Raw genomic sequence first — 20,672 nt, 5'->3', positions numbered from 1 at the left:
TGAGGGGATTTTCAATCCCCAGTTTCAAAGAGATGGGGTCCCAGAGTGGGTCTGGACTGGGTCTGTCAGCATGGAGACCACAGGGTGGAGGGTTGTACAGGAGTGTGTTCTTTTCAGTGGTGTCCTCCTATTATTATTTTCACATCTGAATGTAGCTTCCTCTCCTTAATTTGATAAAAGTTAAAGCAATATGGTGCATGCCAGGCCAGCCTATTGTCTACAGACAGGTGGTGTCACTCCTAAGATATGCTCGTCCCTCAACCGACCCATCAGTCAGTGCAGGCAGAATCTTTACGCTATCTAACTTAAGACAATGAAGCCAGCCAGGTGTTTACTGCATCAGTCCAAAGTTATCAGAGCAGAGGAAAGGAGAGGTGGAGAGGAAGCCACTTTGAGCTATTGAGGTGTGAGAGGGACATGCTACCCCTAAACCTTAAGGAACATACAACAGATTACACAGAGAAGAGACCAGGAAACCATCTTGAGAACATTCAGCAATAATTTATTTTCATAATCTGAAGAACCACCAAGTCTTCTCATCTGGACAATCCATCATCAGGTGCCAACAACACCATTTAGAAAAATGGAAAGTTCCTATACAAAGTCTTAATAGAAAAAAGAATAAATTAACTGGAATTCAGTATTTTTTTGTGTCAATTCCACATGGTTTTTTCTACAACACCTTTTTTCCGTCAGGTTACAGTTGAAGAGAACCAATAAAATCATGTTACATGCTCTATGGTCTGGTGGATGGGTGTCCTACTGCCTAAAGGGATGGTCTTTGCTCTGCACAATGTATTCAAACTATTGACAACAATGAGGAGAGTCTATATCCTATGTGACAAAGCGGTAACTGGTCATCATATAGCACCTGAAAGGATTCTTACTACGTCAGAACTTAGAAACAAAAACCAAAGAAACAACTAATACTGGTTCATATAAAAAGGAACATGGTTATGTTAAAACCCCCATTTAGGCTTACAGTGAATGTTAAAAACCCCACTTAGGCTTACAGTGAATGTTAAAAACCCCACTTAGGCTTACAGTGAATGTTAAAAACCCCACTTAGGCTTACAGTGAATGTTAAAACCCCACTTAGGCTTACAGTGAATGTTAAAACCCCCACTTAGGCTTACAGTGAATGTTAAAAACCCCACTTAGGCTTACAGTGAATGTTAAAACCCCCACTTAGGCTTAAAGTGAATGTTAAAACCCCCACTTAGGCTTACAGTGAATGTTAAAACCCCCCACTTAGGCTTACAGTGAATGTTAAAACCCCCACTTAGGCTTACAGTGAATGTTAAAACCCCCACTTAGGCTTACAGTGAATGTTAAAACCCCCACTTCGGCTTACAGTGCCCCTCTGTAGAGTACGTACAAGAAAGAGGTTGATAAAAGAGTTCATCTTCTTTAACTATAAATTTTTTTATGTTTCAATGGACAGACAGTATGGGCATAGGGGACCTAGAAGAGGGTACAGCACACATCATCACCACATTGGGTTCAAAGGTCAGAGGGGTCAGGAGTCAAAAGTCAAACTGGGGGTTGCGGGGTGTTGTCATGGATACAGAATGCTTCTGTCTAGGAGGAAAATGTGAGTGGAGAAGGGTAGTATATTTGTTTTTTTGAGCATGCATGGAATGGTGTGAGCTAGCAGAGGTGTCTCATCCATGGGAAATTGACAGGCTAATGAGCCTTAGCCTAGCTGATGGCAGACTGCAGTCAGTCTAAAGAGGTAAACAACAGGAGTTCAAAGTTCACAAGAAACAGAGCATTTTTTACCAGGACTTTGCAGTGTGGCAGGGTTGGGGAGGGGGCCGTGAAACTCGTTCAAACTGAAGGATATTCAGTCCACCATGCCGCTTGGTACAAGTTCAACTAATTTGACGGGGTCAGATTTTTGTGCAACATTTAAACAATGTTTTCAGATGTTTGTTTTTTTAAGATTCAAGGGAGAATATAAGCCTTTACAAAGCACAGGCAGATGTGAGAGAGGGACTGCAATACTTGCTTTGTTTGGGGTTTTGTACACTGTCCACACATACAGCACTACAACAACGTTGGACAGAGGCTTCTTTTCCCCAGCAGAAAATCAGGTGTGCTTTAAAATACCTGCTTAAGAATTTGTTTGTGACAAGAGTTGGTCTATGTAAGCGAGAGTTATATGGAATCTACACATTCTCTTTGAGTCACAGCCGTGTTACAGTGGGATACGGTGATGGCCTCCATTACTAAACCAAGGTCAAATTTCAGAGTTCATTGATGACATTATCTACACATTAATGGTGCTTTCAAGACAACTGGGAACTCAGAATAAAACGAGATCATATCATGACATCAGTGATCTTCAGGTTGGAGAAGTCGGAGCTTTAGGATGATCCCCGAGTTTCCGACTTGGAACTCCGGATGACCGTTCAAAACTATTTTTCCCAGTTGGAGTTCGTTTTTTTCCCAGGTTCCCAGTTGTCTTGAACACACTGAAGTCCAACGTCGGAGATTTCCGAGTTGCCAGTTGTCTTGAACGGGGCACAATAAAAGCACAATGATATAAACACCCTTTTGGTGCCGGGGTGACATTATTTCTATTCTAGATATGTGTGTTACTCTTATATCAAGTCTGGATTTACTCTTACATCATAAATGTGTTGTTATGCAGATGTTTTTAATCCCCTTATATGTATCAAAAAGACAGGAGGAGAACTAGATGAAAACTGGTTCTGTATATAGTAGGCCTATAGTCTTCATACATAGTGTGTAACTGTGTATGTTGTGCTCTTGTAACAACACTTAGATTGAATACTTGACACAGTTACAATAGTCAACACCCCATATAGCAGATCCAGCTCTGATTGGTGTATATTCCTCTCCCTGATGTTCTTTTGGCTCTGGGAAGCAGGTTCTCTATATAGCAGACACTGGGCTTGTTCGACATTGCGGCCGACATAGCATGTGACTGCTGACTGACTTAGCTACAAATCACCTTGCATCATAAATAACTTATTATTATTTGTAGATCATCAGTCAGTCACAATTTACCCATGATATATCATCGTTTTGATGCTCTCGAACACGGCCACTTCCTCCGCTAGACTAGGAACCGGGCTCTGTGGGATTTGTAGTTATATTGTTTGTAGTTTTAGTGAGTGGCTGTTTTCAGTGCTGGGTTACAGTACAGACTTTAAGCACCACCATAGATGGCACTGATGAGAAAAGTGTGTGTGTCCACAAACAAGATGTGTGTGTGTTCTGACTGGTGGATAGGAGAGACTTTAGGCAGAGAGAATATAGCCTGAGATAGTGACCTGTACAAACGAGTACCCACTGGAGTTTACAGGCCTCATGCCTGATCTAAATGTTTACCCTCAAATATACTACCCTAGTGTCTGAGACAATGACCAATCGTGGAGTTGGACAGACAGATCGATGTCACAGACAGACTGGTCCTTAAACATGGGTTGCATCCCGTTTTTTAACAGAGGACTGCGCAGAGAGTCAGATATCACAACGCCTCGAGAAGTGTTTAACATCTCACCAATCTTATCATATGCGCAGCTCGACTGTGAAGGACTAGTGTGCCCTTCGCTACAGCTGTGTGATCGATCAGCTCCACAGCATACGCCCATCACCAGAGACAGAGAGGAGTGGGAGGCACACACAGTCCTAAACATCCAATCAGCTTTCACCTCTCACCAGGAAGCGAAACGAAGAGGTGGAGCCAGATGAAATAGACCACTGAAAGCCTGCAGATATGATTGGAAATAAACACCCAAAACTATATGTGGTCTTAACCCCAAAACTGCTACACATATAGCTACAGTTTCACCCATCACAAACTCAAGACATTGGCTTTCAGTGAGATTCCTTGCATATTGTGGCTTGGCCTTTCAGGGCCCAAACCTTGAATAAGTGTCTGTGGCCTGTGGCTAACAGTCGGTCCTCGTCTATCTCTGATCTGGCTGTGCAGGGCCCCCAGTCTGTACATAGTCTCCCAGTACAGCTGACCACAGTCCCCCAGTATACAGTAGTGGCAAAACATCCCAGTCCAGGAGCTCACTGCTCAGTAGAAGTGTGGATCATCCCAGTACAAGAAACTAGTTGATCAGTGTGGCTGGCTGTTGTACACTACCAGTTCAGATGACTGACATCCCAGTAGACGTGCTGAGCAGGATCCCAGTAGAATTGATCAGTCTTTCAGTTCCTTTGAGGACTCCTAGTATTGTGGGGTGTAACTCCCAGTATGATAAACCAGTTTTCCCAGTGTGTCCATGGGACTGGTGCCATTGGTCACCCAGATGGATCTTTGGTTGTGGGATAGGAGTTGGGATTGGGACTAGGATTTTTGGGAACGTTTGTATGTTTGTCTAGTCTTTCAGATAATCTAGAATTCTCCAATAATCCACGCTGCAGTTTTCCTGAAGAGTGAAAATTATTCTGAAGGTTTTCATAAAGAGGGGTGAATAGAGTGTCTCTCCAGCATTTTTGTTGTTGTTGTTATAAACTAAAACATAAAACATGAAATAAATGAACCTAGCAGATCCAGCGTACACACACAGGTCCAGAACATGAGCCAAAACACATGGGAGCACACTGGCAGCACACTGGGGTCAGGGGTAGATATGAGTCAGGGCCTGGTGGGCCGAGTGTAGTCTGGGTTTACCCCTCATCCCCCCTTGCCCATTCCTGGTTATCCTTGGGATCAGACTGGAGCAGACTCAGGGTCAGGGATTAAAGGTCAGAGTTCACGCTCAGAGTTCAGGATCGGAGGCTATGGTTGGCTGTTCCACAGCAATAGTCATGTCGGTCCTAGAACCCCTAATTCAGCCAAGCCCGATATGCACAGAAACTGATAAAGGGAAAAATCGATGAAGGGAGGAATGGATGAGGGTTTCCTGCCCATGATAAGGCCAATCTAGTCAGCACTGGAGGAGAGGTTGGTGGGGGCTGTAAGGGTCAGTTGAGATGTTGGAGGTTGTGTCAGTAAGGATCAGTGTTGAGGGTCAGTGGGTGATGGTCAGTAGGTCAGACCAGGGTTCCAGGTTTGGCCTTGTCGTGTCCGTACCACTGGACATCTGCCAGCTCTGAACACAGAGGACTGCTGAGGAAACAGCTATCATTGAATGACCTGCAGACAAAGAGAGAGAGAGAGAGAGAGAGAGAGAGAGAGAGAGAGAGAGAGAGAGAGAGAGAGAGAGAGAGAGAGAGAGAGAGAGAGAGAGAGAGAGAGAGAGAGAGAGAGAGAGAGAGAGAGAGAGAGAGAGAGAGAGAGAGAGAGAGAGAGAGAGAGAGAGAGAGAGAGAGAGAGAGAGAGAGAGAGAGAGAGAGAGAGAGATGTTTTTTCTGTCTCTCATTGCTTTGATGGTTACTTCATTTGCCTAGACCTAACGCTTTTGTGAAAACAACGTGCACAATCCATGATGCCTTTACCTCTTTTCCGGCCTCATTTGAAACTGATCTTTCAATCCTCCTATATCTCTGTCTCTATGACAGCTCACACATCCTGTTAGTGTACTGGTCTAAAACTACACTAGGTGACTAGAGTGCATTTATCACCCCCCCTTCATGGTTTTATAATGAATGAACTGGTATTATGGTGGATACACCCTGTGGCTGCTGCTTTGCTATCCTTGAGATGGACTGAATGAGAGCACACGTGAGAGCACAAGTCAACAGTGAGAAATGCAATTGAGTTGAATAAGTTCAAGTTCAATCAAAGATGGTAATACAGTACACTAGGGCTGTCCCCGACTAAAAAATATAATGGTCGACCAAGAGTTGTTTGTTCTTTCAAACAATTTGATTGGTAGAAATATTAAAACGTGTATTTTTCCATATATAGACACATCCTATTGTTTTAATCAAATCAACTATATGCACGTAGCTTATCTGATGCTTTAAGCGAACTGTTTGATTAAATAATTAAGAAACACAAGTGACTAGAGGGAGTCCGACCGCAATTGATTTGATTGTGCTGCCTGGCTCAGATGTGCTGCGCTGTGTTAGAAAAATAAGACAGCGAGTGACTGTGTGACTAGCACCCGTTGTCTCTCTCTCCTTCCTGCTGCAGCAACCACCACAGAACATCAATAGTGTTTCTCGCGTTGTCCGTGTTGCTGAAGCTGCAACATAATTACAGCCATTTCTGACAGAAGAGTTCATGTTACCGAAATCCCTAATTTGTTTAGGAAAAACATTCCCTATTCCCTTAACCCTTGCTCTCTTTATGTGACACATGCATGTGCCTGACCTATAGCATATCATAGTCACATCATTAAATTGGTTATAACAAACTCTGAACACCATAATGGATGCAGTGGACGTGACTAATAAACTTGAAAAGGGGGAATGTTTACTGGTTGCTCAAGAGGTAAAGGGGAAGTCAGATGTGTGGAATAAATTTGACAAATTATGGAAATTACTGGAGATCAAGAAAAAGAAGGTAAGGAGCAAGCTCTGCGTGCGTATTATGTGTGCCAAACCGGTGCTGTTAGATTACAATATCATTTTTCGTTTGAAACAACACAAAATGAATTATAAGTGTACCAGAGAGTCTGTTGTAATGTATTTTTTTGGTGTAAAGCCTTTACTACAGCAAAGACTAAAAATAGTTGCCTTCATTCGTGAATGCAATTTCTGAAATGGAACAGTTTAGGCCTATTTATTGTTTACGCTAATTATTCAATGGTTGCTTTGTTATTTTATTTTTAAAACAAAAAAGCTTGATTGCATTTCACATCATGAATGACTCGTATGCTGTTTGATGACATTAACTAATGAATGATTGATTGATACAGTAGCCTATATAAGTATTGAAATATAGGCCTATGTAAGTTATGGTATTAATACTAAACAGAATGCGCTCTCAGGCCTACAGCTCGATGGTGGTTATACAAGGCTACTATACTAAGCCTACTAATGATAACGACATTACTTATTATTATATTGATGATCATAAAAATAATTGTAATAATAACAACAACAAGGAATTCAAGGGAAAAGGAGGGTTATTATTAATATTTTTTGTTGGACAATTTGGAACAGTGTAAAAGACACTAAATAATTATAAATAATATCAGAGGCTGGTCTAAGGTAAAAAAAATGTAAAGCCTTTATTACAGCAGAGCAAAGATGAAAAACAGCCATATTTGTGAGATTGGCTTGGTGTGCACGGAACCAGTAGGTTATTAAACAAACACTCAAACTGGCAACAGAAGCAGGATCTGTCTTATTTCTGTAAATATACAGTGCATTCGGAAAGTATTCAGACCCCTTCCCTTTTTCCACATTTTGTTACGTTCTAGCCTTATTCTAAAATGGATAACAATTATTATTTCTGCAGCATTGAAGGTCCTCCATCATACTTAAATGGAAGAAGTTTGGAACCAACAAGACACTTCCTAGAGCTGGCCGCCCGGCCAAACTGAGGAATCGGTGGAGAAGGGCCTTGGTCAGGGAGGTGACCAAGAACCGGATGGTCACTCTGACAAAGCTCCAGAGTTGCTCTGTGGAGATGGGTGAACCTTCCAGAAGGACAACCATCTCTGCAGCTCTCCACCAATCAGGCCTTTATGGTTGAGTGGCCAGACAGAAGCCACTCCTCAGTAAAAGGCACATGACAGCCTGCATTTGGAGTTTGCCAAAAGACACCTAAAGGACTCTCAGACCATAAGAAACAAGATTCTCTGGTCTGATGAAACCAAGATTGAGCTCTTTGGCCTGAATGCCAAGCTTCAACAAAGTACTGAGTAAAAGGTCTGAATACTTACAGTGAGGGAAAAAAGTATTTGATCCCCTGCTGATTTTGTACGTTTGCTCACTGACAAAGAAATGATCAGTCTATAATTTTAATGGTAGGTTTATTTGAACAGTGAGAGACAGAATAACAACAAAAATATCCAGAAAAACACATGTCAAAAATTGCATAAATTTATTTGCATTTTAATGAGGGAAATAAGTATTTGACCCCCTCTCAATCAGAAAGATTTCTGGCTCCCAGGTGTCTTTTATACAGGTAACGAGCTGAGATTAGGAGCACACTCTTAAAGGTAGTGCTCCTGATCTCAGTTTGTTACCTGTATAAAAGACATCTGTCCACAGAAGCAATCAATCAATCCGATTCCAAACTCTCCACCATGGCCAAGACCAAAGAGCTCTCCAAGGATGTCAGGGACAAGATTGTAGACCTACACAAGGCTGGAATGGGCTACAGACCATCGCCAAGCAGCTTGGTGAGAAGGTGACAACAGTTGGTGCGATTATTCGCAAATGGAAGAAACACAAAAGAACTGTCAATCTCCCTCGGCCAGGGCTCCATGCAAGATCTCACCTCGTGGAGTTGCAATGATCATGAGAACGGTGAGGAATCAGCCCAGAACTACACGGGAGGATCTTGTCAATGATCTCAAGGCAGCTGGGACCATAGTCACCAAGAAAACAATTGGTAACACACTATGCCGTGAAGGACTGAAATCTTGCAGCGCCCGCAATGTCCCCCTGCTCAAGAAAGCACATATACATGCCCGTCTGAAGTTTGCCAATGAACATCTGAATGATTCAGAGGACAACTGGGTGAAAGTGTTGTGGTCAGATGAGACCAAAATGGAGCTCTTTGACATCAACTCAACTCGCCGTGTTTGGAGGAGGAGGAATGCTGCCTATGACCCCAAGAACACCATCCCCACCATCAAACATGGAGGTGGAAACATTATGCTTTGGGGGTGTTTTTCTGCTAAGGGGACAGGACAACTTCACCGCATCAAAGGGACGATGGACGGGGCCATGTACCGTCAAATCTTGGGTGAGAACCTCCTTCCCTCAGCCAAGGGCATTGAAAAATGGGTCGTGGATGGGTATTCCAGCATGATAATGACCCAAAACACACAGCCAAGGCAACAAAGGAGGGGCTCAAGAAGAAGCACATTAAGGTCCTGGAGTGGCCTAGCCAGTCTCCAGACCTTAATCCCATAGAAAATCTGTGGAGGGAGCTGAAGGTTCGAGTTGCCAAACATCAGCCTCGAAACCTTAATGACTTTGAGGAGATCTGCAAAGAGGAGTGGGACAAAATCCCTCCTGAGATGTGTGCAAACCTGGTGGCCAACAACAAGAAACGTCTGACCTCTGTGATTGCCAAAAAAGGTTTTGCCACCAAGTACTAAGTCATGTTTTGCAGAGGGGTCAAATACTTATTTCCCTCATTAAAATGTAAATCATTTTATAACATTTTTGACATGCGTTTTTCGGGATTTTTTTGTTGTTCTGTCTCTCACTGTTCAAATAAACCTACCATTAAAATTATAAACTTATCATTTCTTTGTCAGTGGGCAAATGTACAAAATCAGCAGGGGTGTCACGGTTGTGATTATATTATAAATGATTATTTATTTTCAAAACAACTGAATACAAAATAACAAAACCACTAGAACTAACAAACAAACGAACAACAAACAGTCTGGCAAAGCCTAGGGCTGAACACAGACTGTTTGTTGTTCGTTTGTTTGTTAGTTCTAGTGGTTTTGTTATTTTGTATTCAGTTGTTTTGAAAATAAATAATCATTTAAGATGAGCATACACGTACCTGCTGCGTTTTGGTCCTCATTCACCGACGACAACCGTGACAGAATCACCCACCACCAAAGGACCAAGCAGCAGAGGAAGGAGCAGACGGAGTTCGAGTTGGACTGGCGGGAGAAGTGGACTTGGGAGGAAGTTCTGGACGGGGCCGGACCTTGGCATCAGGCTGGGGAGTATCGCCGCCCGCAGTGGGAAATAGAAACAGCCAAGGCAGAGAGGCGGTGGTACGAGGCCAGAGACGCGCTGAGGGAGAAGCACGAGAGGCACCCCCAAGAATTTTTTTTGGGGGGGCACACGGGTAGTTTGGCTAGGCGAAGGAAGAGCCGGAAGCCAGCTACCCGTGGTTATATGGAGGAGCGTATGGGGTGGAGAGCGCTATGTTTCGCTGAGAAGCGCACTATCTCACCCATACGCACGCACAGTCCGGTGCGAGTTATTCCAGCCCCTCGCAGGTGCCGTGCTAGAGCGGGCATCCAGCCTGGTAGGAGGATGCCAGCGCAGCTCATCTGGTCGCCGGTACGCCTCCGAGGACCAGGCTACCCAACTCCCGCTCTACGCACGGCTACCATCAGGCCCCTGCACAGCCCAGTCTGCCCTGTACGAGCACCCCGCTCGTACAGGGCTACTAGTTCCATCCAGCCAAGGCGGGTTGTGCAGGAGGTAAGATCTAGACCGGCTGTGCACCTCCATAGCCCTGGGTTTCCAGCTCCTGTCTCTCGTGCGGACCCGGAAGTGCGTCCACCCAGTCCGACTCGTCCTGTTCCCGCTCCCCGCACTAAACTGCAAGTGCGTAAACCCAGCCTCGCCAGTCAACAGTCGTCGGAGCTGCCCGCCAGTCAACAGTCGTCGGAGCTGCCCGCCAGTCAACAGTCGTCGGAGCTGCCCGCCAGTCAACAGTCGTCGGAGCTGCCCGTCAGTCAACAGTCGTCGGAGCTGCCCGCCAGTCTACAGTCGTCGGAGCTGCCCGCCAGTCAACAGTCGTCGGAGCTGCCCGTCAGTCAACAGTCATCGGAGCTGCCCGCCAGTCAACAGTCGCCGGAGTGGCCAGACTGCGCTGAACTGCCGGAGTGGCCAGACTGCGCTGAACTGCCGGAGTGGCCAGACTGCGCTGAACTGCCGGAGTGGCCAGACTGCGCTGAACTGCCGGAGTGGCCAGACTGCCCTGAACTGCCGGAGTGGCCAGACTGCCCTGAACTGCCGGAGTGGCCAGACTGCCCTGAACTGCCGGAGTGGCCAGACTGCCCAGACTGTCCCGAGTGGCCAGACTGCCCAGACTGTCCTGAGTGGCCAGACTGCCCAGACTGTCCCGAGTGGCCAGACTGCCCAGACTGTCCCGAGTGGCCAGACTGCCCAGACTGTCCCGAGTGGCCAGACTGCCCAGACTGTCCCGAGTGGCCAGACTGCCCTGAACTGCCGGAGTGGCCAGACTGCCCTGAACTGCCGGAGTGGCCAGACTGCCCTGAACTGCCGGAGTGGCCAGACTGCCCAGACTGTCCCGAGTTGCCAGACTGCCCAGACTGTCCCGAGTTGCCAGACTGCCCAGACTGTCCCGAGTTGCCAGACTGCCCCGAGTGCCCCGAACTGCCAGAGTGGCCCGACTGTCGGGAAAGGCCTGAACCGGAGCCACCTCCTGATATAGGTGGGTGATTGTTCTGTGTTGAGCCTATGCTTGGCCAGACTGTTAGTTGTTGTTAGTTCTTCATTTTTGTTTTTTTGTTATTTTTGTATGTTCATTTTGAATATAAATAAACATCAAGATGAGCCTGCACGTACCTGCTGCGTTTTGGTCCTCCTTCACCGACGACAGCCGTGACAAGGGGATCAAATACTTTTTTCCCTCACTGTATGTAAATTTGATATTTCAGTAAAAAAAACATATATAAATTAGCAAAAATTGCTGAAAACCTGTTTTTCCTTCTTCATTATGGGGTATTATGTGTAGATTGAAAAAAAATCTATTTAATCAATTTTAGAACAAGGATGTAACATAACAAAATGTGGGAAAAGTCAAGGGGGCTGAATACTTTCTGAATACACTGTATATTGATGTTTTATAAAGCCAGGCACATTTAACAGGCTGTTGATTATAGACCTAATTAAGTTGGGGTTTCCTCTCTCCTCATTTTCTTAGGCAATTAAGGAAAGGGCTGTTTTCTCGTCTCTTAACTCCGCTGCTACCTTCGCTGCATTGTTCTCAATATGCTGGTTAACTTTGCTATTATGCTAATAGCAACATGGTCTAGGAAAAGACGCCAATTCAACAGTGCACTGATGTGTTTCAGAATCGCGGACAGCGACCGCTATTCAATGTGGGAGAAAGCACATTTGTTATAAAATAATATTATTTTTATTTGTGTTTCACCATTGTTCTTACATAATATAACCATATACAATTTCAGAAGCACATGTCTTAGCAATGGACTGTGCCATCCCCACAGCCTCCACAATGGATCAGTGCACACAGACAGACGTGAATCAGATAGGTGTCTTGTACACCATGTTTAAATTATTTATTTTTTTGCTACTTCTCGACTAAAGAAATCTCAGCCGACCAACAGCCTATCGACCAAATAATCGACCAGTCGACTAAATGGAGTCAGCCCTACAGTACACTGTTAGAAAAAAGGTGTTATGTAGAACCTAAAGGGTTCTTCAGCTGTCCCCATAGGAGAACCCTTTGAGGAACCCTTTTTGGTTCCAGGTATTACTTTTTCCACAGAGGGTCCTATATGGAACCCAAAAGAGTGTACAGCCTTTTTTTCTAAGAGTGTACAGTAGTGAGGGTTAAGGTTTACTGTAGAGAGCAGCTACAGGCAGAAACAGGGACAGCCACACACAGCAGACATGCAGTCCAGTTACAGCCATAGAAACAAAGCAGATAGAATAGACACCATTCCCAAACCTGCTATTAGAATGGATTAGAAATGGGAAGACCCTATTCAACTCAGCAGTTGGTACGATACTTAGAATCTAGACAAGGGATTCTATTTCTACACCCCTGATCTAGTTCAGGTTCTGTTTCTACATACGGTAGCTTGCGAAAGTATTCACCCCCTTGGCATTTTTCCTATTTTGTTGCCTTACAACCTGGAATTAAAATGGATTTTAGGGGGGTTTGTATAATATCATTTACACAACATGCCTACCACTTTGAAGATGCAAAATATTTTTTTATTGTGAACAAACAAGAAATAAGACAAAAAAATTGAAAACTTGAGCGTGCATAACTATTCACCACCCCCAAAGTCAATACTTTGTAAAGCCAACCTTTGCAGCAATTACAGCTGCAAGTTTCGTGGGGTATGTCTCTATAAGCTTGGCACATCTAGCCACTGGGATTTTTGCCCATTCTTCAAGGCAAAACTGCTCCAGCTCCTTCAAGTTGGATGGGTTCCGCTGGTGTACAGCAATCTTTAAGTCATACCACAGATTCTTAATTGGATTGAGGTCTGGGCTTTGACTAGGCCATTCCAAGACATTTAAATGTTTTCCCTTAAACCACTTGAGTGTCACTTTAGCAGTATGCTTCAGGTCATTGTCCTGCTGGAAGGTGAACCTCCGTCCCAGTCTCAAATCTCTGGAAGACTGAAACAGGTTCCCCTCAAGAATTTCCCTGTATTTATAGCGCCCTCCATCATTCCTTCAATTCTGACCAGTTTCTAGTCCCTACCAATGAAAAACATCCCCACAGCATGATGCTGCCACCACCATGCTTCACTGTGGGGATGGTGTTCTCGGGGTGATGAGAGGTGCTGGGTTTGCGCCAGACATAGCGTTTTCCTTGATGGCCAAAACGCTGCATTTTAGTCTTATCTGACCAGAGAGGAAGTCTCCCATATGGGGAGTCACCCACATGCCTTTTGGCGAACACCAAACATGTTTGCTTATTTTTTTTGGACACTCTTCCGTAAAGCCCAGCTCTGTGGAGTGTACGGCCCAAAGTGGTCCTATGGACAGATACTCCAATCTCCGCTGTGGAGCTTTGCAGCTCCTTCAGGGTTATCTTTGGTCTCTTTGTTGCCTCTCTGATTAATGCCCTCCTTGCCTGGTCTGTGAGTTTTGGTGGGTGGCCCTCTCTTGGCAGGTTTGTTGTGTGCCATATTCTTTCCATTTTTTAATAATGGATTTAATGGTGCTCCGTGGGATGTTCAAAGATTTGGATATTTTTTTATAACCAAACCCTGATCTGTACTTCTCCACAACTGTGTCCCTGACCTGTTTGGAGAGCTCCTTGGTCTTTATGGTTCCGCTTGCTTGGTGGTGCCCCTTGCTTAGTGGTGTTGCAGACTCTGGGGCCTTTCAGAACAGGTGTATATATACTGAGATCACGTGACAGATCATGTGACACTTAGATTGCACACAGGTGGACTTTATTTAAATAATTACGTGACTTCTGAAGGTAATTGGTTGCACCGGATCTTATTTAGGGGCTTCATAGCAAAGGGGGTGAATACTGCATGCACCACCTTTCCATTTTTATTTTTATTTTATTTTTTGAAACAAGTTATTTTCTTCATTTCACTTCACCAATTTAGACTATTATGTGTTTGTCCATTACATGAAATCCAAATAAAAATCAATTTCAGTTATAGGTTGTAATGCAACAAAATAGGAAAAATGCCACGGGGGGTGAATACTTCTGCAAGGCACTGTATCTAGTCAAGCGGATCTATTTCTACGTCCCTAATCTAGTTCAGGTTTCTATGTCTTTGTGTCAGGACTCATTCTATGGGGTGTGTTTCTACGTGTTCAGACAGGATTGGTTCTATGGTCTATGGTTCTACGTTGTTGTTCTGTTGTTCTCTGGTCTATCTGTTGTGTTTCTAGGTCTGTGTTCTGGCAGAGTCCTGGCAGACAGTCAGTACCTCTATGCTTCAGAGCTGGGCTGAGGGGGAGACTGACACACGTCTTCAGTAGGAGAGCTGTCTGCTGTACCGCTAAACCAGGAAACACACAGACAGACAGACAGACAGCAGGGAGGTTAGTACAGACAGAGAGGGAGAGAGATGAACAGGGACGGAATGAGAAGGAAAAAGAGAGAAGAGCGAAAGAGAAAGAGAGGAGAGAGAAGTTAACAAATCACTCTGGCGTATTTAGTGTGAGGGTGAGAGTTAGAACAAAGTCAAGTCCAAGTCTTTTAGGAAGACATGACAACCCTGTGATCAGTAGCTAGACTGAGTACTGTGCTGCAGAAGGGCAAAGGGTGTGTGTAGGTTGGAGGTTATAAAGAGGTTATAAAGAGAAGCAGAGCTGAAGATGCTTTGACAGGATGCAGATTATGTCCTGTGAATTGTAATACAGGAGCCAGAGCTTCTGACCTTTACCCTTTAACCCAGAGTTAAATGCCCAATAGGAGCAGGATCCTAAGTGCCTGGTCTTCATCCCCAAACACATTATAACTCACTCTGCCAATAATGTATTGGTGTGTGTATGTGTACAGTGAGGGTAAAAAGTATTTGATCCCCTGCTGATTTTGTACATTTGCCCACTGACAAAGAAATGATCAGTCTATAATTTTAATTGTAGGTTTATTTGAACAGTGAGAGACAGAATAACAACAGAAAAATCCAGAAAAACGCATGTCAAAAATGTTATAAATTGATTTGCATTTTAATCAGGGAAATAAGTATTTGACCCCCTCTCAATCAGAAAGATTTCTGGCTCCCAGGTATCTTTTATACAGGTAACGAGCTGAGATTAGGAGCACACTCTTAAAGGGAGTGCTCCTAATCTCAGTTTGTTACCTGTATAAAAGACACCTGTCCACAGAAGCAATCAATCAATCAGATTCCAAGCTCTCCACCATGGCCAAGACCAAAGAGCTCTCCAAGGATGTCAGGGACAAGATTGTAGACCTACACAAGGCTGGAATGGGCTACAAGACCATCGCCAAGCAGCTTGGTGAGAAGGTGACAACAGTTGGTGCGATTATTCGCAAATGCAAGAAACACAAAAGAACTGTCAATCTCCCTCGGCCTGGGGATCCATGCAAGATCTCACCTTGTGGAGTTGCAATGATCATGAGAACGGTGAGGAATCAGCCCAGAACTACACGGGAGGATCTTGTCAATGATCTCAAGGCAGCTGGGACTATAGTCACCAAGTAAACAATTGGTAACACACTATGCCGTGAAGGACTGAAATCTTGCAGCGCCCGCAAAGTCCCCCTGCTCAAGAAAGCACATATACATGCCCAATGGGTCGTAGATGGGTATTCCAGCATGACAATGACCCAAAACACACAGCCAAGGCAACAAAGGAGGGGCTCAAGAAGAAGCACATTAAGGTCCTGGAGTGGCCTAGCCAGTCTCCAGACCTTAATCCCATAGAAAATCTGTGGAGGGAACTGAAGGTTCGAGTTGCCAAACGTCAGCCTCGAAACCTTAATGACTTGGAGAAGATCTGCAAAGAGGAGTGGGACAAAATCCCTCCTGAGATGTTTGCAAACCTGGTGGCCAACTACAAGAAACGTCTGACCTCTGTGATTGCCAACAAAGGTTTTGCCACCAAGTACTAAGTCATTGCAGAGGGGTCAAATACTTATTTCCCTCATTAAAATGTAAATCATTTTATAACATTTTTGACATGCGTTTTTCTGGATTTTTTTGTTATTCTGTCTCTCACTGTTCAAATAAACCTACCATTAAAATTATAGACGGATCATTTCTTTGTCAGTGGGCAAACGTACAAAATCAGCAGGGGATCAAATACTTTTTTCCCTCACTGTATGTAGTTTGTGTGTGTGCAGTTTGTGTGTGTGTGTGTGTGTGTGTGTGTGTGTGTATAGGTTGTGTGTATGAGTGTCTTACCCGCTCTGCCAGTTGAGGATGTGTTGTGGGCTGCAGGGGGGTATGGGGGTGGCAGCCTGTTCACTGGAGGGAGTCACACTCCTCTGGCTGTGAGGGGACGCTGCTATACAGAGACACACAGTTATACACAGTTACACACAGTTATACATACACACACACACACACACACATGCTCAAAGACAAAGGTCGGTGGTCAGGGGCTGCGGAATCCCAGCTATGCCTTAGATAGGGTCTTAAAGTGGGGGTGTGACCACTGTGACAAACAGGCTCCTTTAGTTCAGGGATCGCTTTACGCACACTCTCCTTAACAGATGCCCCTCTCCTTCACACACAGGCCTTGTTGGCGCAGTAGGCAGCGCGTCAGTCTCATAATCTGAATGTAAATAATAGGAAATGTCCCATTTATCCTTAACACTGCCTGAGCAAACCCAGTCAAAACTCCAAACTTAGCTTTGAACATAAACTATGTGTGCGTAACCTAATGTAGCTGGTGTAAAATAAAATCAAAACTGTCGGGAGAGGGTCTCTGCTGCACTATTCAGCCGATCCAGAAAACGTGGAGGAGGAGTTATGACGACATATCACATTGTTAACGTCCAAAAGCGGAAGTCGTGTCACAAGTGGAAGTTGTGTTGTGGCGACCCCGCTGAGGGTGATGAGTGTGTGGTGTGTTGTCACCCACCTGGCGATCCCTTGGCGAGCGTCCCCACCCTGTTGCCTCGTCCGTGTCCCAGAGTGCCTTGCAACGAGCCGCTGTCCGACGCATTGGAGCCACAGTGACTCCTCTCCTTTAGACTGCCCGATGAGCGCTGGTACCAACACCTCAGCTCGTCTGACACCACCGCCCTCCCCCCTCCTCCCCCCTCTCGCCCCAGTGAGGGAGTCCGTACGATCTGGGAGCGGGACGGGGTGAGTCTGCCGCTCCCCTCTCCCCCCTCCTCGCCCCCCCAGGTCTCCTTGTAGAGCCCCCCAGCTGTGTAGGAGCTGGAGGTTTTGAACTGGGCCTTGACGCTGTAGTGGCCCTCCTGGTCACTCTCCAGGCTGCGCACCACCACCGGGTTGGGGCTGCCCTCTACGTACAGGGGGTACTCTTTAATCCGGTACTGGGACGAGGGCTGGCTCTGGCTGTGGAGGTACACCCCGTGCTGCCCTGACCCAGTCCCTGCTCCCCCCGTACCACCGCCCCCTGAACCGTTCTTGGCTGCCAGGTTGGGCATGGAGCCAGAGTTAGAGGAACCAAGGTGACCTGCAGACCTGGAGAGAGAGAGGAGGTTAACATTGAACATAGAACGTGTCACAGAGATCCTCCATGGATTGCTGAACAAGTCCAAAGTAAATCCTTGGACACACCCAGGTCTGCTGTACTAACCTGTGCCTCTGCCTTTGTCTCTGCCTGGCTTTGGAGGGGGAGTCCTCTCCCAGGGTGGAGTAGTTAGGGTTGGAGCCTGGGGCTCCCCCAGGGTAGTAGTGTTCTGAGCTGCTCTGGGAGGTACAGGACGAACAGTCATCCAGCGGGTCCGAGCCGTTGGAGCTGCGTGTCCCTGGGGCCAGGAAGAAGTCTGGGCTGCCCAGGGCTCCCAGGGTGTCTGTGTGAGTGTGCGTGTCAGGGTCGGAGGCCAGCAGCTTGCCCTGAGATTCCAGGCTGGAGCTGCGGTTCCTAAAGTGCTGAACCAGACTGTGCAGACGGGTGGGACTGATGTCCACAGACCTGGTGAAAGGAGGGAGAGATGGAGGGAGGGGGATAGAGAGAGAGATTTTCCAGTATAGTTGTGGCTTTGACCTAGTCAGGTGACCGTAGTGTGGCGGTTGTCTGAAGGTTATTCCAAAGTTATCTGGCGGTTACCTGGTGGAGTGTACATATTGAGGGGTCCTGGTCCTCAGGTCGGGGGTGGAGGGCATGCTGGACTGGGCGCTCCAGTGAGGAAGGCTCCTGATGGGGCTACTCTGCAGAGAGTTACTGCCTCCTGCCTCCCCACAAGTACCAGAGCTGGGGTACCGCCTGTGACTGGCCAGGGAGAGAGAGAGCACTTAGAAAACCTTAACATTACTATTGCTATTTTCTAATCATTCTACTATCGTTAAACCAACTATCACATGCCCCATGACCCCAGTATAGATCTACCGTCACGGCAACAGAGTTGACCTCTCACCTGGAGTGTGAGGAGCGTTTTTTTACCCTCTCGTAGGGTTCGTCCAGCGAGGACTCGCTCCACATCTTGGGTTTGATGGGGGACTTGTCGTATTCGGTGCGAGAGTAGTGCAGGTGCCTAAGGCCTTCTAGGGACTGGGGAGGAGGGGGCCGGCTGTGGGAGGGAGGCCGGGGAGGGAGGCCCTTTTGTGGAGATGCTGCCGGAGAGAAGGTGGGGGTCCCTGTCACTTGGGGGTCGTCTGAAGAGAGAGAGAGAGAAAGAGGGAAGGAGGGATTGGTTAGATTGAACACTGATTGGTCCCCATTAGAAGGTTGACGATGACACCTTTAGATTTATTCCACTGTGAGGTTCACAGAGAGAGAGAGGTAAACATCCCGTCGTCTAGGACCAGAGCGTCCGACAGAGAGAGAGAGAGAGAGAGAGAGAGAGAGAGAGGTAAACATACCATTGTCTAGGACCAGAGCGTCTGACAGAGAGAGAGAGAGAGAGAGAGAGAGAGAGAGAGAGAGAGCAAGGTAAACATACCGTCGTCAAGGACCAGAGCGTCCGACAGAGAGAGAGAGAGAGAGAGAGAGAGAGGTAAACATACCGTCGTCTAGGACCAGAGCGTCCAACAGAGAGAGAGAGAGAGAGAGAGAGAGAGAGGTAAACATACCGTCGTCGAGGACCAGAGCGTCCGACAGAGAGCTGTCCTCTGAGCCGATGTTGGCCTCTGTGGTAGAGGACAGAGGAAAACACTCTTACTATGGCATTGGTTGGGGTTAGGTAGGTGTGTTTAAATGAATGTTTATGAGCACTTCTTGCTGTGTGGGGGTGTCTGTGTGAGTGTGTTTGAGTGTGTGTGTATGGTGTATGTGAATTTTTGATGTTGTGTATGTGTGCCTGGTCTCACCCTGTTTGTTACGCGCTGTGGTTCGTATAAGCGATTCTCTCAGCATGTGTGTAGTCTCACCCTCTATGATAAGCGAAGCGCGTTGCGTGGGTTTCTTCCCAGAGCGGACACGCTGTTCGTTGATGGCGTTCTCTATCTCCTGGAGTTTCCTCAGTGCGTTCAGGTACGACGTCTTCCTCTGTTTCCTCAGCTTCTTACTGCTCCCGTGCGGATCGCCGGCCAACCGCCTCGCAGCCTCCGTGATCTGTGATTGGATGGCAAACTCCCTCTCTAGACGCTCTAGCTCTTCCTCCTGGTGAGAGGGAGAGAGAGAGAGAGAGAGTGATGCAAGGGTTAGGAATTGTGAAACACGTGTACACACAAACACATAACTGTGTGCACAAAGAGAAACAAACACACACAAGCGATGACACACTCAGACATGAGTAACTCCTGTCCACGTCCACCAGTAGTAACCTAAAGCATGTTCCCAGGCCTGGAAAAACACAATGAGGAAATCATCTATCTTCCTTCCTCCCCCTTTCTTTCCTAGCCCTGTCTCGTCTCCCTTCAGAACCCCTAAAACACCCCCAGCTTCCCCTTACCCTCCCCCTAACCTCCACCCCCTCCACTAGTATTGCACAGCCTCCTCCGAGACCCCCATTTCCCAAAAAACACCCCCCTAACCCTCACCTCAGAAACGGCCCCCACTCCCCCCTAACCCTCACCTCAGAAACCCCCCACTCCCCCCAACCCTCACCTCAGAAACCCCCCTACTCCCCCCTAATCCTCACCTCAGAAACCCCCCTACTCCCCCCTAATCCTCACCTCAGAAACCCCCCTACTCCCCCCCAACCCTCACCTCAGAAACCCCCCTACTCCCCCCTAATCCTCACCTCAGAAACCCCCCTACTCCCCCCTAATCCTCACCTCAGAACCCCCCCCCCCCCCCACTCCTCACCTCACCTCAGAAAAACAGAACAGTAGGCCTTTTTCACACATGCACGCAGCCATGCGCGAACACACTTCCCTGAGGAGAGAGAGTAGTGATGTTTTGAGTTGGGTCAACATCTCCCAAGACTACCTAAGCCTGGAGGAATCCCTCTCACTAACAATCTCTACATCCCACTGCCAGAATGACCTCTCTGTGTGTGTGTGTGTGTGTCTTCTGAGGTAACAAGGTTTGACTAGTGTAAAATCTGAGACATCTTTCTGCTTGCCTGGCGGTTTCCTAATACTTTACCACTGGATCAGTTTCAATGCATACAATCCAAC

General features: G+C 46.5%; 1 protein-coding gene across 6 annotated transcripts in view; it reads right to left on the bottom strand.

Moving 5' to 3' along the window:
- Nucleotides 1-481: 481 nt before the first annotated feature.
- Nucleotides 482-20,672, bottom strand: part of LOC115196716 (FERM domain-containing protein 4A) — a 190,324-nt gene continuing 170,133 nt past the window's right edge. For 5 of the 6 annotated variants that reach the window (XM_029757572.1, XM_029757574.1, XM_029757571.1 and 2 more), the window contains exons 17-24: nt 19,419-19,710; nt 19,182-19,238; nt 18,527-18,764; nt 18,220-18,381; nt 17,746-18,084; nt 17,059-17,630; nt 16,377-16,479; nt 482-5,122 (exon numbers count right to left, since the gene is read on the bottom strand). In XM_029757572.1, coding sequence (XP_029613432.1) covers nt 5,020-5,122; nt 16,377-16,479; nt 17,059-17,630; nt 17,746-18,084; nt 18,220-18,381; nt 18,527-18,764; nt 19,182-19,238; nt 19,419-19,710 — 1,866 coding nt within the window. In that variant the 3' untranslated portion in view covers nt 482-5,019. The remainder of the gene's footprint in view (nt 5,123-16,376; nt 16,480-17,058; nt 17,631-17,745; nt 18,085-18,219; nt 18,382-18,526; nt 18,765-19,181; nt 19,239-19,418; nt 19,711-20,672) is intronic. The other variant, XM_029757577.1, reaches the window with a different exon arrangement.

The sequence above is a fragment of the Salmo trutta genome, chromosome 7, assembly GCF_901001165.1.
Source record: "Salmo trutta chromosome 7, fSalTru1.1, whole genome shotgun sequence".
Taxonomy (NCBI): domain Eukaryota; kingdom Metazoa; phylum Chordata; class Actinopteri; order Salmoniformes; family Salmonidae; genus Salmo; species Salmo trutta.
Note: the sequence above shows the minus strand (reverse complement) of the source record. Positions and strands in the feature narration are given on the sequence as shown.